Source organism: Achroia grisella, unplaced genomic scaffold (genome assembly GCF_030625045.1).
Source record: "Achroia grisella isolate CSIRO2021 unplaced genomic scaffold, CSIRO_AGI_Agris_v1 utg567, whole genome shotgun sequence".
NCBI lineage: Eukaryota > Metazoa > Arthropoda > Insecta > Lepidoptera > Pyralidae > Achroia > Achroia grisella.
Window position 1 is genome coordinate 510,420 of NW_026712947.1, and position 13,410 is coordinate 523,829.

Sequence of the window (13,410 nt, forward strand, 5' to 3'; positions counted from 1 at the left end):
TGTTTCAATATATGAAATTTAAAAACTCCATGCACTGTCCTTTCCCTCCGATCGATTCCTTGTCCAATTCAAAAGAGGACCGAAATTACGACTAGAACCGAGGTCCGAACCCTAGCGGTTCTCTCAGAATAAAACCGTATCCGTCAGGCGGAAGTTGGCCTTCAGCAGCTCCATAAGTCCTGCGGGTTTGGAATGCCATCTGCACTCGGCCCCTATCGACTGGTAAAACTGTAAAGGCCAGCTACGAACAACAGAATTAGAATAATCCGAAAAAAAAAATTCGTACACTCTGACACATGATTAAACTTATTAAATCTAATTTAATGCACTGTATTAAAATTGTTATCAAAATATTTATAATATCATGATTAAAAACATTAATAATCTATTTATTATTATTAGACTTTTTTCAATACATAAGTTATTTAGTAGCAGATATTGTAAAAGTATACGGAAAATAATATAATAGTTCATAGAAGAATGATGACAAATTATGCTTAATATTTCATTTATAGTTACACTAGCTGTTCCCGCAGCGAAATGTATACAAGCTTTTACCCGCGGCTTCGCTCGCATAACTTCATTACTGGCTGCTAGATAGCGCTGAAGTAGTGTAGATTTTTTTATAAAAAATATTTGTTTTTTTAAATAAAATTAAGTTTTTAAAAAAAAAGTAGTGTAGTTTTTTTTTATAAAAAATATTTCTTTTTTGATATTCTTCAATATTTCTTCTATATCTATTTGATATATATGAATTAATATAGATATATAACCTTAGTTAAGTCCCTTTTATATTTGTTTTTTTTTTTGCACAATAAAGTTATTATTATTATTATTATTATTATTCTTTCTATCTCTATTTGACATTCTTCCATATTTCTTCTATTCAGAGATCTTGCGTCTTCCCTCATCCAAATACGATAGCAATATTTTCAATATACAATTTTGCCGTAAATATTTATGTTCCGGTCTACTCGGCTTACTCTGTTATTACAGTATACCTAGATATAGTTGTTTGCGATACTCAGAAAACTCATTATTTTCCAATGTTTTCCACATTTATTCGAATTCTTATACAGTCTTGGATTGTTTATCCCAATGAACTAAAGATGGGTCCATTCCATCGGTGGTCTAGCGGTCTAGCACACCGCTTTACGACCGATGGTCGCGGGTTCGATTCCTCGCACGGCACAAACATTTGTATTCATGAGTATGATTGTTTGTACCGATACAAACAATCATACTCATGGGTATTTTCTATGTATAATATGTATGTATTTACAAAAAAAAAATATCTATGTATATATGTATCAGTTATCTAGAACCCATAACACAAGTTTTAGCTAGCTTAACTTGGGTCTAGATGGCGCTGTGTGAATTGTCCTGAGATTATTATTATTATTATTATTCCTATAATGAAAATCAAGTTTTTTAGTTATTGTAGAACATTTTCTCTAATAATTAAACTCGGTGACATACAGCCTTGTAATTTCATGTCATTATGGTAAAGCCTGTAATTCTCGTTCCAGAGGACTAAGATATCGTACTTCACATGTCTCACCATGCAAACCTAACACTGCGAAACAGCTTACTTTGTAAGCTGTATGTTTTGCCAATAAAATAAGTGAGAGAAAGATACCCAAACAAACGACTGTATACCGAACCTTTAGACCATCATCATCTGCTTCTTCCTTATTCCATTTATTTGTGGTCGGCGTAATATGTTTTTCTCTTCCATTCATCCCTGTTCGCAGTCATCGCGTTATTTACTTCCTTTCTTACCATATCATCTTTCACACAGTCCATCCTTCTCTTTTTCGGCCTTCCTTAAGGGCAGACCTTATACCGTTATATCGAATAATCAAAATGCTTACAGATCATGCAAGATGGAGACACATATTCGACTTGCAGCAACAATGCTGTTCCTGTTGGTAGCAGAAACTATATATGCAGAATCTGAGTGTGAGTACTATCACAAACATGTTCAACTTTTGAATTAGGGTTGCTAGCCTTAAAAATTTTTGCTTTGTACAAAGAAGTAAAAAATCTGGTTAATTGACAATATTGCTCATCAGCCTTGACGTCGTCATATTTTCATGCGCAAGGCGGACAGGAGGAGAGGATTTTGAATGAACACATGGGTAATTGTGTATTATTATATTTATATTACGACTAGTAGACGCCGCAAATGTTGCCATATGAATTAAAGTCGCTAATAAAAAATAGGGATTTATTGTAGAAGGATGATAACTAATAAATCACTCATAATTACGTGCGCTGACTTTCCGCACGCTGCTGATCGCGTGTGAAAGAACGTTTCGTGTAAAGACAGATATTGACTAGAATATTTGTATATACAATTATCGAAATAGACTTTTTACAAAGTTATCTGCAGGTGTCGGATGATACAATTTTGGTATGATACTATAAGCGGTGGTACGGCAAGGCAAGCGGTTGTAGGTTGAGTAAAACTGTAGGGCACGAAGGCTTAACAGCTATTTCCTTAAAAATGGTATCACGTTAGACATTGATTCCATTTCATTGCCATTTTGAAGTTCATGGTACGTCAAAATTTTTGCGGTCGTAGTGGGGGGAAGGCAATTGTTAGCAATGTGAACTATTGACGATTGCTAGCAAAACACCGCTGGTATCAGGAGGTCAACTCTATTTAGGTTGAGCTCCTGGAAACCTACGTGATAAAATCCTAGCGAATTCACCACTATGTGCTAACTTAGCATCCTCCACTGGTGCTCCGCCAGCGTAGACAGTTAACACAGGTATACCATTTCATTATCATCTATTAAAAAAAATATATGCCCGTAGTGCAGGTCATACATTCTGTTGGGTGCGTGTAAGCGATAGACGGCTACCACTATCTGGTAGATCACTAACTTTGCATTTACAGTTATATCAAAAATACATAATTTCTGTATAAACTATATGCCATTTTTTGTTTCAGTTCGATGTTCTTTCATGACAGAGATACCTAGACCAGATAGACCTTACCTGCCTGATGAAGATTTTACTGGTTTGTATACATTAGCCATTAGATCGTTGAGCTCGATGGTCTAGCGGTTTAACACGATGCCTCCAATTGTATCGGTCGTTGAGTGTTTTCTATGTACATTATGTATTTATTTACAAAAAAAAACTAAGTATTTATATCAGTTGTCTAATACTCATAACACAAGCTCTGCTTATCGTGGGACTAGTGGCGCTGTGTTAATTGTCCAGGATTATTTATTTCAACCTGATTATACTGAATACGAGCACGTTCAACAAATAATACGGTAATGTGACTGTTGAAACACAGCAAAAGATAGCAGTAGACCGAACGCCCTGTCTCACTTGCACCATTTACTTGCATATGATCTCCACTAGCGCAATACGTTTCCAATGCGTCGGGTAGGATTATAGAAAGCACAAAACTGTATGGCGACTAAAGAAACAGAGTATAATAATTCTCTGAATAATATATATAAAATTCAGCTGTATTAAAATAACGTAAGTTTATTCATAAAATAATATAGTTTAGGGGGGTCCGGCAGGGGGTTGTAACGATACTAAGTGTCTGGCAATGAGCAGCGCAAGTTATAATACTGGTACGAACAATATATGAAAAAATGGAGTTTCTTAAAATAACGAATTTGATATGAAAATTTTTACACCTTTGTTACCTGCCAAAGGAACCACGATCCAGGTTTCATGTTTGGGGATCGTTCTTACCTGTGTCGGGGACATATATACAAGAACTTTTACTTTTATCTACTAATAAGACATATGTCTGGCCGTCGTGGGCTCTTGCTCTATTACTGGCATTGACAATAAAAATACAATTACAAAGTCGTAGTTGCCTATAATTAAGATTGCGCTTTGTATATTAAATACATTGTAGTGTGTAATATATAATGTTATTGTGTTGTTGTAAATCTTGTTAGTGACCAAATAAATAAAAAAATAGTCCCAAGCTAAGCAGAGCTTGTATTATATGTAGGTACTATACACATAATATTATTTAGATACTTTTTTTGTAAATACAAACATAATATACATACATAGAAAACACCTCTTTTTATACTACTATGCTGGCAAACAAGCATACGGCCCATCTGATGGTAAATGGTTACCGTAGCCTATGGTCGCCTGAAACAACAGGCGTGTCACGTGCGCGTTGCCGAACTTAAGAAACCTTAATATACATATAAAACCCCATGCTGTAGGTTCGTGAGAAGTTCATTCCACAATCTAAGTGTACGCGGGTGGAAGCTCCTCTGAAACCGCACTGTCCGAGACTCCGCACTGTCCGAGACTGAGACACTTAGGTTCCAGCGTGTGGGAATAAATTCCCTGTCGATGGCGAGCTGTGCGATGGTAAAAGGTGGCCGTAGGCATCATGTCGAACAATTCCTCAGAACATACTCCGTTGTATAATCGGTAGAACACACAAAAGTGAAGCAAAGTCTCGCCTCAAACTATGTAAGTGGCTCGATACCACTAGGAATAGGGGTTATCGACAATTCTCATAGCACGTCTCTGAACCGAGCTGGTATCCAGCTGCTCCTGCCCAAAGATAAGAGCAGTACTCCATGTGCGGCCGAACTTGACACTTATATAATAGGAGTCTTTGGATCGCAGTGAAGTACCGCTTCACTCTATTGAGAATACCGAGCTTTTTGGACGCCAGCTTGACCTTTTCTTCGAGGTGACTACGGAACTCAACTGTGCTAGAGATACCGAGAATCCCAATACTCTTAGAGATGATAATGGACGTGTTCTGCAATTGCGGAGCCACAGCAAAAGGGATTTTCTTCCTAAATACATTTGTATTTAGGAAGAATCGATTTCTCGTAACATTCATGAGCATAATTATTTAATTATGCTCATGAATGTTACGAGAAATCGATGACTACCATACGAGGAATCAAATCCGTGACCACCGGAAGTAAAGTGATGTACTAAACCACTAGATCACCGAACCGTTATTACATATTATAAAATTAAATGTATCAATAGGTATACCATGGAGCGAACGACCAATATTGCCAGCTCGACCTGAACGCGAAGATGTATGCGCTGAAAACTACCCAGACCCACTATCATTACACTCACTACAGATAATATACATGGACGAGGAAATTGAAGAGGATGTTGTTATAGCCAGACTCAATTACTTCGGTAAGTGGTTAGTTTATTATTTATAATGGATGGATCCAGTTTTTCATTTCGGACTACTCTAATACTGTTGGCCGCAGCTAGTCTTTACAGCTTCACCGGATCATATGGCAAGCCAAACCCGCGAATGACTTATAGAGCGGCTGAAGGCTAACTTCCGCCTGACGGATACGACTTTAGTTAGAGGGCGCCGTTAGGGGGTTAAATAAAAAAGGATCACGAGATAGGCTCTAAAGAACCACAACAGATAATGTAAATAATTAAGCTGTTTCATTTGAATTGTACATTTTTTTACTAATAATTGAACTACAGTAGATTTGGTATATTCGGTGGTTGGGACAGACCACGCGACACCGGGTGAACAATGGAAATCTATTCTCCTAATAACGCCAATTCTTAAAAATAAAACTCTATTTTTAAAGCCAATTCTAAAACAGTGTATGTATTTAAAAATCGTCCTATGACTCCATTATATTAGGTAAACAATTCAATCATATGTTTTTAGGAAGTACTCAACCAGAATTCGAAGTACCATTCATGCTTGGATCTTTTAATTTGCTTCAACCCGTATTTAGACGAGGAGATAACAATGAATGGTTAATTGTTATTACGCAAAGGTATGTACCCACTTTTGTTATATTTTAAAACTAGACTATAATAAGATAATTTTATAAAAAAATACCAAACCGGACAAATATTGTCACTCGAGGGTTTTTTTACTTTTGCCATATAAATTAATGGCGTTATTAAAAAATAGGGTGGAAGAAGAAGAAGGATGAAAATTTAGGATTACACGTATTTTTTAGTGGAGAGTTATAAAATTTTTTTTTTTGTGGGGGCCACCGTCTGAACGTCTGAACAATCGATTGCTTTTACTTACCAGAAGTAAACTTTAAAATGTTGTGATGGTCGTTACCACAGTCTCGTTTATTTCCGTGAGTCCTACTAAGGCGGAACACGATCAATCTGATGTTCTTTACTTAGTTATTACATGATATAAAATGAAATCGTTTCCACTGTCCATTCGATTAGATCTTTTAAACTACGCAACGGATTTTAATGCACTTTTTAGCAATAGATAGAGTGATCCGGGTCGGGTAGTTAGTAACTTATAAGAGACCTTTTAAACGACTAGTAGTAATCTGACGGCTTCGGTGGTTCAGCGTTTTGCATACCGCTTTACTTCCGATATCATGACATACGCCAGTCCCGTATTCGCCCACATACCCAACTATTTAATTAACAGACTACAGATTATACAATAGAATAGGTTTCTGCGTCGAGCCACTGGTGCGCCGTGGTTCGTTCGTAACGTAGATCTCCACCGCGACCTTAATCTGTCCTCCATCAAGCAGTTTATTAAGGAAGCGTCTCGACGCTACTTCGACTCTGCCCAATCCCATCCTAACCTGCTTATAGTCAGTGCGGTCGACTACGCACCGAGGAGTAATATCCGACATACTCGACTACGTCGCCCGAGGCACGTTCTCATTGACCCCGACGACCCCATAACGGCAGGAAACCTCCCCACGGGCCCACTCGTTCTACCCCGACTACACTTTTACACACACACACGACACCGTCCTCGCCGGCGAAGACGACGACCTCAAACACACAATATCGCGCATTCAACCGGGCGCTCCACACCGACGCCCCCGGGCGCCGCTCCGATCGATCCCCCGTCTAATTCAAACGGGGATCGATATTACGACGGCCTGACCCGAGGTTCGGACCCCTAGTGGTGCCCTCAGACTAAAGACGTATCCGTCAGGCAGGAGTTGGCCTTCAGCCGCTCCATAAGTCCTTCCGCGGGTTTGAAGTGCCATCTGCACTCGCCCCCTAACGTCCGGTGAAGCTGTAAAGGCCAGCTGAGACCAACAGCATTTAAGTTCGTATAAAAAAAAAGTCGCAGGTATGAAATTTGTATTTATGATTACAATTGTTTGTAGTGCTCTGGGTGTTTTCTATGCATATTATGTATTTATTTAAAAAATGTATTTATATCAATTAGCTAGTACCCACAACACAAGTTCCATTTAGCTTGGGACTGGCTGGCGCTGTGTGAATTGTCCTGGGTTATTATTATTAATTATTATAGACAGGATTATGAAAGTCCTGGGATGCAGAGCTACATGTTCAACATTAGAGTACCAGAGGAGACCCCGCTCAATGCCCAAGTCCTACTGCAAATAGTGAATATAGATGACAATGATCCAATGATAAGTTTGTTGGGCGCTTGCCAAGTAGAGGTAAGCAGACTTTTCTTACTATGGAGTTTATTATTATTTGGTAGTATTCTATCAAATATGCGTTTTATGCGAAATAGAAATAGGAATAATTTTCATTCAAATAAACTTAATATAAGCACTTCCGAAGAGACATATTTTTATTTTATTCTATAATACCACTCATTCGAAACGCAGACTCGTCACAAGAAGAATGAGCAAGAAACTTGTGTGTTGCTCTTTTAAATAAATGATGTTTTAAGTAGATCTATTATTTTAACAATAACAACAAATTAGGCATGCGACAATCAACATAGAAATCACTGAGTTTCTTAACAGTTCTTCTTAGCTGGAAAGCAATCTAAACTGACGGTAGATTTGATATATCATAAGAGTATGTAATAGATCTACATGAATGAAGATATTTTGATTTGATGGAGTAATTAGTTCACTTTACTAAACCCCTTTCCCCTTCATATTTCCCTTTCATTTTTATACTACAGGTTATCCCATAAGTCTTTCAAAATATCTTTATTTATTCATGTAGGTCTATTACAGACTCTTATGATATGTCAAATCTACCGTCAGTTCGGAATGATTTCGAGATAGATGAGAAGAACTGACAAGAAACTCAACTCGTATTTTTTTTAATGTTGTACATATTTACAATAACACTGGTTCATTTAAATTCAAATTTGGGAGAATAGAGTGACCACCAGCATATGCTATATAAAGAAAATTAAAAAAAATCAAAAAATCTAATCAGTATTCGCAACCTGAACAGACCAGTCCCCACAAGCAGCACCCGTTCACGAGTATGACAGATGAGCCAGCCATCATTGTACTCAACCATATTAGAGGAAGCACATCGACCCGGCCCACCACGCCGCCACAAGTTTGAACTTTATAGCGAGCATGACTGTTTCAAGTTACTCCATATACGTCATTTATATTATTTACAACATAAACTGTACCAATCACAGTTTTCACCCATTACAATATTTAAATTAACATCTTTCGACCAGAGACCTATGAAGTCTTTTGAACTTAAATTTCAAAGTACTTATGGGACAACCTGTATATTATATCTGTTTATCATGTGTCAATCGAAATATTTGTACGCAGGAATTGGGAGACCCTGACCGTCTAACTGATTGTACATACGAGGTGTGGGATGCAGATGGATATATCAGTACAAGTGCCATGCAGTTCAGAATCGACAGCAACCGGGACGATGACGAAATATTTCGCATCGAATCAGTTATACGACAAAATGTATTCTATATGGACATGACCCTTGGACTTCAGAGATCGCTCGATTTCCTGCAGAACGCTTTGCATATCTTCAGCATTACAGCTTCGGTGAGTATTTTTTTTATAATGTGCTTCTACTTGACGTACCCTGTGGTCTAGCGGGTTCGATTCCTCGCACGGTGTAAACATGAGTAAGATTTTGGTCGGTCGGTCTGGCTGTCTCCTATATATATTATGTATTTGTTATATTTACAAAAATGTGTAAGTATTTATATCAATTGTCTAGTACCCACAATCTCAAGCTTTCTAAGCTTCAGATTAGGCGGCGCTGTGTGAATTGTCCTGAGATATTATTATTTGATTGATTTTATATACTTTCGTAATTATACCTATTTAGAGTATTATTATGTTGTTCAGGACTCGCGCCCCAACAATCATACGGTGACAATAATGGTACAAGTGATTAATGTGGAACACCGGGTCCCGAGATGGACGGAGATCTTCACGGTGCAGCAGTTCGACGAGAAGAGCCATCAGAACTTTACTGTGCAAGCGGTCGACGGAGATCCTGGCATTGATAAACCTATTTGCTACGCGTTGAGAACTCAGCCCGGCGAAGGTTATACCCGCAATATTTTTATTTCTTTTTACTTTAGATATAACTAGACAATCGCCCCGGCTTTGCACGGGCCCAAATAAATAGGACAATTTCGTTATACATGTTTCGATAACTTTAACCGTTCACGCAGAGCACGCAGCTGGTTCCGCTCTATCCTTGTATCTTTCATTTCCTCTTTCAATCCCTTACAACCCTTTTTTCTTTATTTATATTTTAACAGCAACTTAAAAAATAAGTTTCAGGCTTCTTCCTTTTAAAGCGTACCTACTTCGGTACAATCTTTCAATTCCCCTTTCAACGCCTAATGACTCTTTTTCGCATTAAAAAGTAGCATATGTCCTTTCTTAGTCTCTAGACTATGTGTACAAAATTTAAATCGGTTCAAGAGTTTTGGCGTTAAAGCGAGATAGACAAACAGACAGTGTTACTTTCGCATTTATAATATAGGTAATTTATGAATTTAAATTTCAGGCAGAGTACCAATTATTATGAAATTTTGCCTTTTACAGATGAGTACTTTGAAATTAAAACTATTGAAGGCGGCGAGGACGGCGGCATTTTGTTTGTACATCCCATCGACAGAGATGAACTACAGAGAGAGATTTTTAATTTGACAATAATAGCATATAAATGTGACAATGAGTCTTTAGCTACAGAGCAAGCGGTTACGATAATAATAAATGATATAAATGATCAACGGCCTGAACCGACGCCAAAGGTATATCGTATTGAAATACCGGAAGAGACGCCATTAACGCTGGCATTTGATGAACCAATAACATTTCATGACAGGGATTTGGTAAGTAAGATGCTTGTACTCTAACTATATGTGCTTGATTACTTCATACACATGTAATAATAATAACCATAACGCAATCTAGTCCAAATTCTGTGGAAATCAATGCACTGCTAGCTTGTGTTACGGGTAAAAGATCTGTGTTAGAAATACTTAAATATTTTTTTATTGTAAACACAACAATAGAAAATACCCAGAATGATGCTATGTTTACATCGTGCGAGGTATCGAATCCAGATCCATCGGAAGTAAGGCGGTGTGCTAAACCCCTAGACTTCCGAGTATACTTATACAAAAATTATACTTATTCAATATGATAAAATTTACAATATGATACCAAAGGATATACTGGAATTACCCTTAAAGAAATTCAAAACATCTGTTAAATCATATTTACTGAGCAAAGCCTATTACCACATATAACATAATATTACATATACTACTAACTAAACGATGACTTGAATGACAAGCGTGCATGGCAATAGTCGTTCAGGCACGGTATTTTCAATTAATGTTAGACATGCCATAGACACCTATATAAGTAAACATTGTCAGTGCCAGTTCTTCTCAATTGAATCCGTATACTGAACTGGATGGTAGGGAAAAAAATATTGTACAAAATAATTGACGTTCATAAGCGGCTAAAATATCCTACATGAATAAATGATTTTTTAAATTGAATTTGAATTTGTTAGGAGTTTACATTTTTATGAGTTATGTTTGCAGGGTGATAATGCACGGTACAGCGTAGAATTAGTAGACGGTTGGCCATCAAGGGCTGCATCAGCTTTTTACATAGCTCCCCAAGAAGGTTATCAGCTCCAGACGTTTATAATGGGCACCGTGAACCACAGCATGTTGGACTATGAAGAAGATGATTTTCAAAATATAGTGTTGTATGTAAGTTTCCAACAGAACTAATCTGATTGCTATATTATTAGCTATACTTTAAGGTTTTTACCATCATGTTGTCGTTGCTCGTGGAGCACTAAATTTCACTGCCATATCTTCCTTCATCCTACGCGCAGGTTACAAAGCTTGATCAATGCAATAAAATCTAGATTGCTGAATCAAATCCGGCTCGAAGGACCATTGAACAACTTGTTACTGTGAGGGCAAAAACTGCTATTGAGGGTTTCAATTGAAACTTTTTCAATAGGGATGATTGGGTTTGTTTATTTAAAATTCTACATCCAGGTCATTATAACCGAAAACATCTTAACAGCGCTATTTACATTTTCTTATAGCGCTATCTAGTTTATACGAATGAAACTAAAATTACTTGTAGAAATATCTTTAACAAATGTCAAAATAAGGTGAGACAGAGCTCCCACGAGGAGAGGAGAGATAATGTCACATGTTACAGCTTTTGATATAACTAATTTCAGGTGATAGCAACAGATTTGGGCAACGGCGAAACAGGCAATGCTACTGTATATATTGATTTGATCAATTGGAACGATGAACTGCCTATATTTAATGAAACCATTGAAGAAGTTACTTTTGACGAGACGGAAGGAGAAGGTTTCTACGTGGGCACTGTGAGGGCTTTTGACAGAGACATCGATGACCGGGTCGTGTATGTTGAAATTTAAATACAAATCACCGTCATCTTCCCATCCACATCTGGGACACATCTCACACTTTAATATGAATAAAGATTCTAAATACAACCTGCATTTATTTTGACGACCTCGGTGGTCTAGCTGCTTAACACAACGCTTTACTTCCGATGGGCGCGAGTTCGATTCCTCGCCGACAAACATTTATATTCACGAGTATGATTGTTTGTATCCGTCTGGGTGTTTTCTATGTATAATATGTATGTATTTTTAAGATAAAAAATATGGGAACATTTTCTTCTCATGCGTGGCGTTAAGATATGAGTACCTTTCAGAATTATAGCTTTAACAATAGACCATTTTCTGTGTGCTCTATTCCATTTTATTCTATTCTATTCAATCTCTGTTACAGTCATAGTCTAATGGGAAATGCAGTAAACTTTTTAAAAATAGATGAATTTACTGGGGAAATTCACGTCTCAGTCAACGACTCCTTTAATTACCACACGCAGAACGAGCTGTTTATTCAAGTAAGCAACACAAAAACATAGCAAATGTATTTGATCTCATTTTACCAAGTTAGATACTTAAAAGTAATCAGAATTTGAATCCACATACACAATGATTTTGGTGCTATCCAAATTTTATTACGAAGTTTCTCTTTATATAGGAAATTAAAAAAATATACTTATAGTTAATGAGTATATTTTTTTTTAGGCGTAACTTCGAAAGTACGAGTATGTTATTAAAACTATTTAAAACTCTCTATTTAATAGTTTATTTGTAGTATTTGTGATTATTGGTCTTTGGTCGAGTTTTTAGTCGATGATTATAATGTACTCTGTGCAATGTACAAAATAATAGTAGGTATTGTGAAATAGCGTTAACGACCAACATTTTCTGGTGCGAATTCGCTTTTCTTTTTTTTTATACCACGGTAATGGCAGCGAGCATACGGCCCATGTGATGGTAAATGGTTACCGTAGCTTACGGACACCTGAAATACCAGTTGTGTAGCCGACCCTTAAGTAAGCCTAATACATCCTTCTTGAAAACCCCCATGCAGTATTTAGTCTCTAGAAGAAACTTGCGCAGGTAGTCATTCCACAAACTAAGTGTACGAGGGAAGGAATTCCTCGAAAACGACACTGTCCGAGACCACTTAGGTTCCAGCGTGTGGGAATGAATTGCCTGTCGATGGCGAGCGATGGGATGGTAAAACGTAGCCGTGGGCAAGTTATGCAAGTCTCACCTTAACCTAAGTGGTTGGATATCGTCTGAGAGTATAAATTGAAGTTTAACACCCTCAGCGCCATACCCTAAGTGACGGTTCTTAAAAAAAACTATATATTTTTTTGTTCGAAGTGTTTAAAACTACATTATAGTTGTATATTGTTATTCACCCCTCCCCGTTTCGCTCCTTTTTCTTAGATTTTTATGGGCTTTCATTTTTGTGAAACAAATGTATAGAAAGTGTGTTCCTTAAAGGATACACGACGCGTTTACTAAGTAGAAAGATGTATATACTTTTGAATACACAGTGTTCCGGACACTGTGTGACAAAAAGACACATATGGCGCTGAGGGTGTTAATTATATTAATGAAAGACACGTAGTTGTGTAAAGCCCTTTTGATCGTCCTCATGCATTACTATTCCTGAACACTATGGTGCGTACGTACTATGTAATTTTACCACCATATCATTCAGCTTACAAAACCTGCTTGCCGGTAAAAATAGGTGAAAAAACAGCGGCACCCCTATCCACTGTCAATATAGATTTC

General features: G+C 37.2%; 1 protein-coding gene across 1 annotated transcript in view; it reads left to right on the forward strand.

The window, feature by feature from the left end:
- Window positions 1-1,886: 1,886 nt before the first annotated feature.
- Window positions 1,887-13,410, forward strand: part of LOC131848687 (cadherin-23-like) — a 46,190-nt gene continuing 34,666 nt past the window's right edge. Inside the window, exons 1-11 of the mRNA XM_059198613.1 lie at window positions 1,887-1,962; window positions 2,960-3,028; window positions 5,014-5,175; window positions 5,678-5,789; window positions 7,271-7,421; window positions 8,523-8,759; window positions 9,069-9,270; window positions 9,780-10,069; window positions 10,793-10,966; window positions 11,455-11,645; window positions 12,041-12,158. Coding sequence (XP_059054596.1) covers window positions 1,887-1,962; window positions 2,960-3,028; window positions 5,014-5,175; window positions 5,678-5,789; window positions 7,271-7,421; window positions 8,523-8,759; window positions 9,069-9,270; window positions 9,780-10,069; window positions 10,793-10,966; window positions 11,455-11,645; window positions 12,041-12,158 — 1,782 coding nt within the window. The remainder of the gene's footprint in view (window positions 1,963-2,959; window positions 3,029-5,013; window positions 5,176-5,677; window positions 5,790-7,270; window positions 7,422-8,522; window positions 8,760-9,068; window positions 9,271-9,779; window positions 10,070-10,792; window positions 10,967-11,454; window positions 11,646-12,040; window positions 12,159-13,410) is intronic.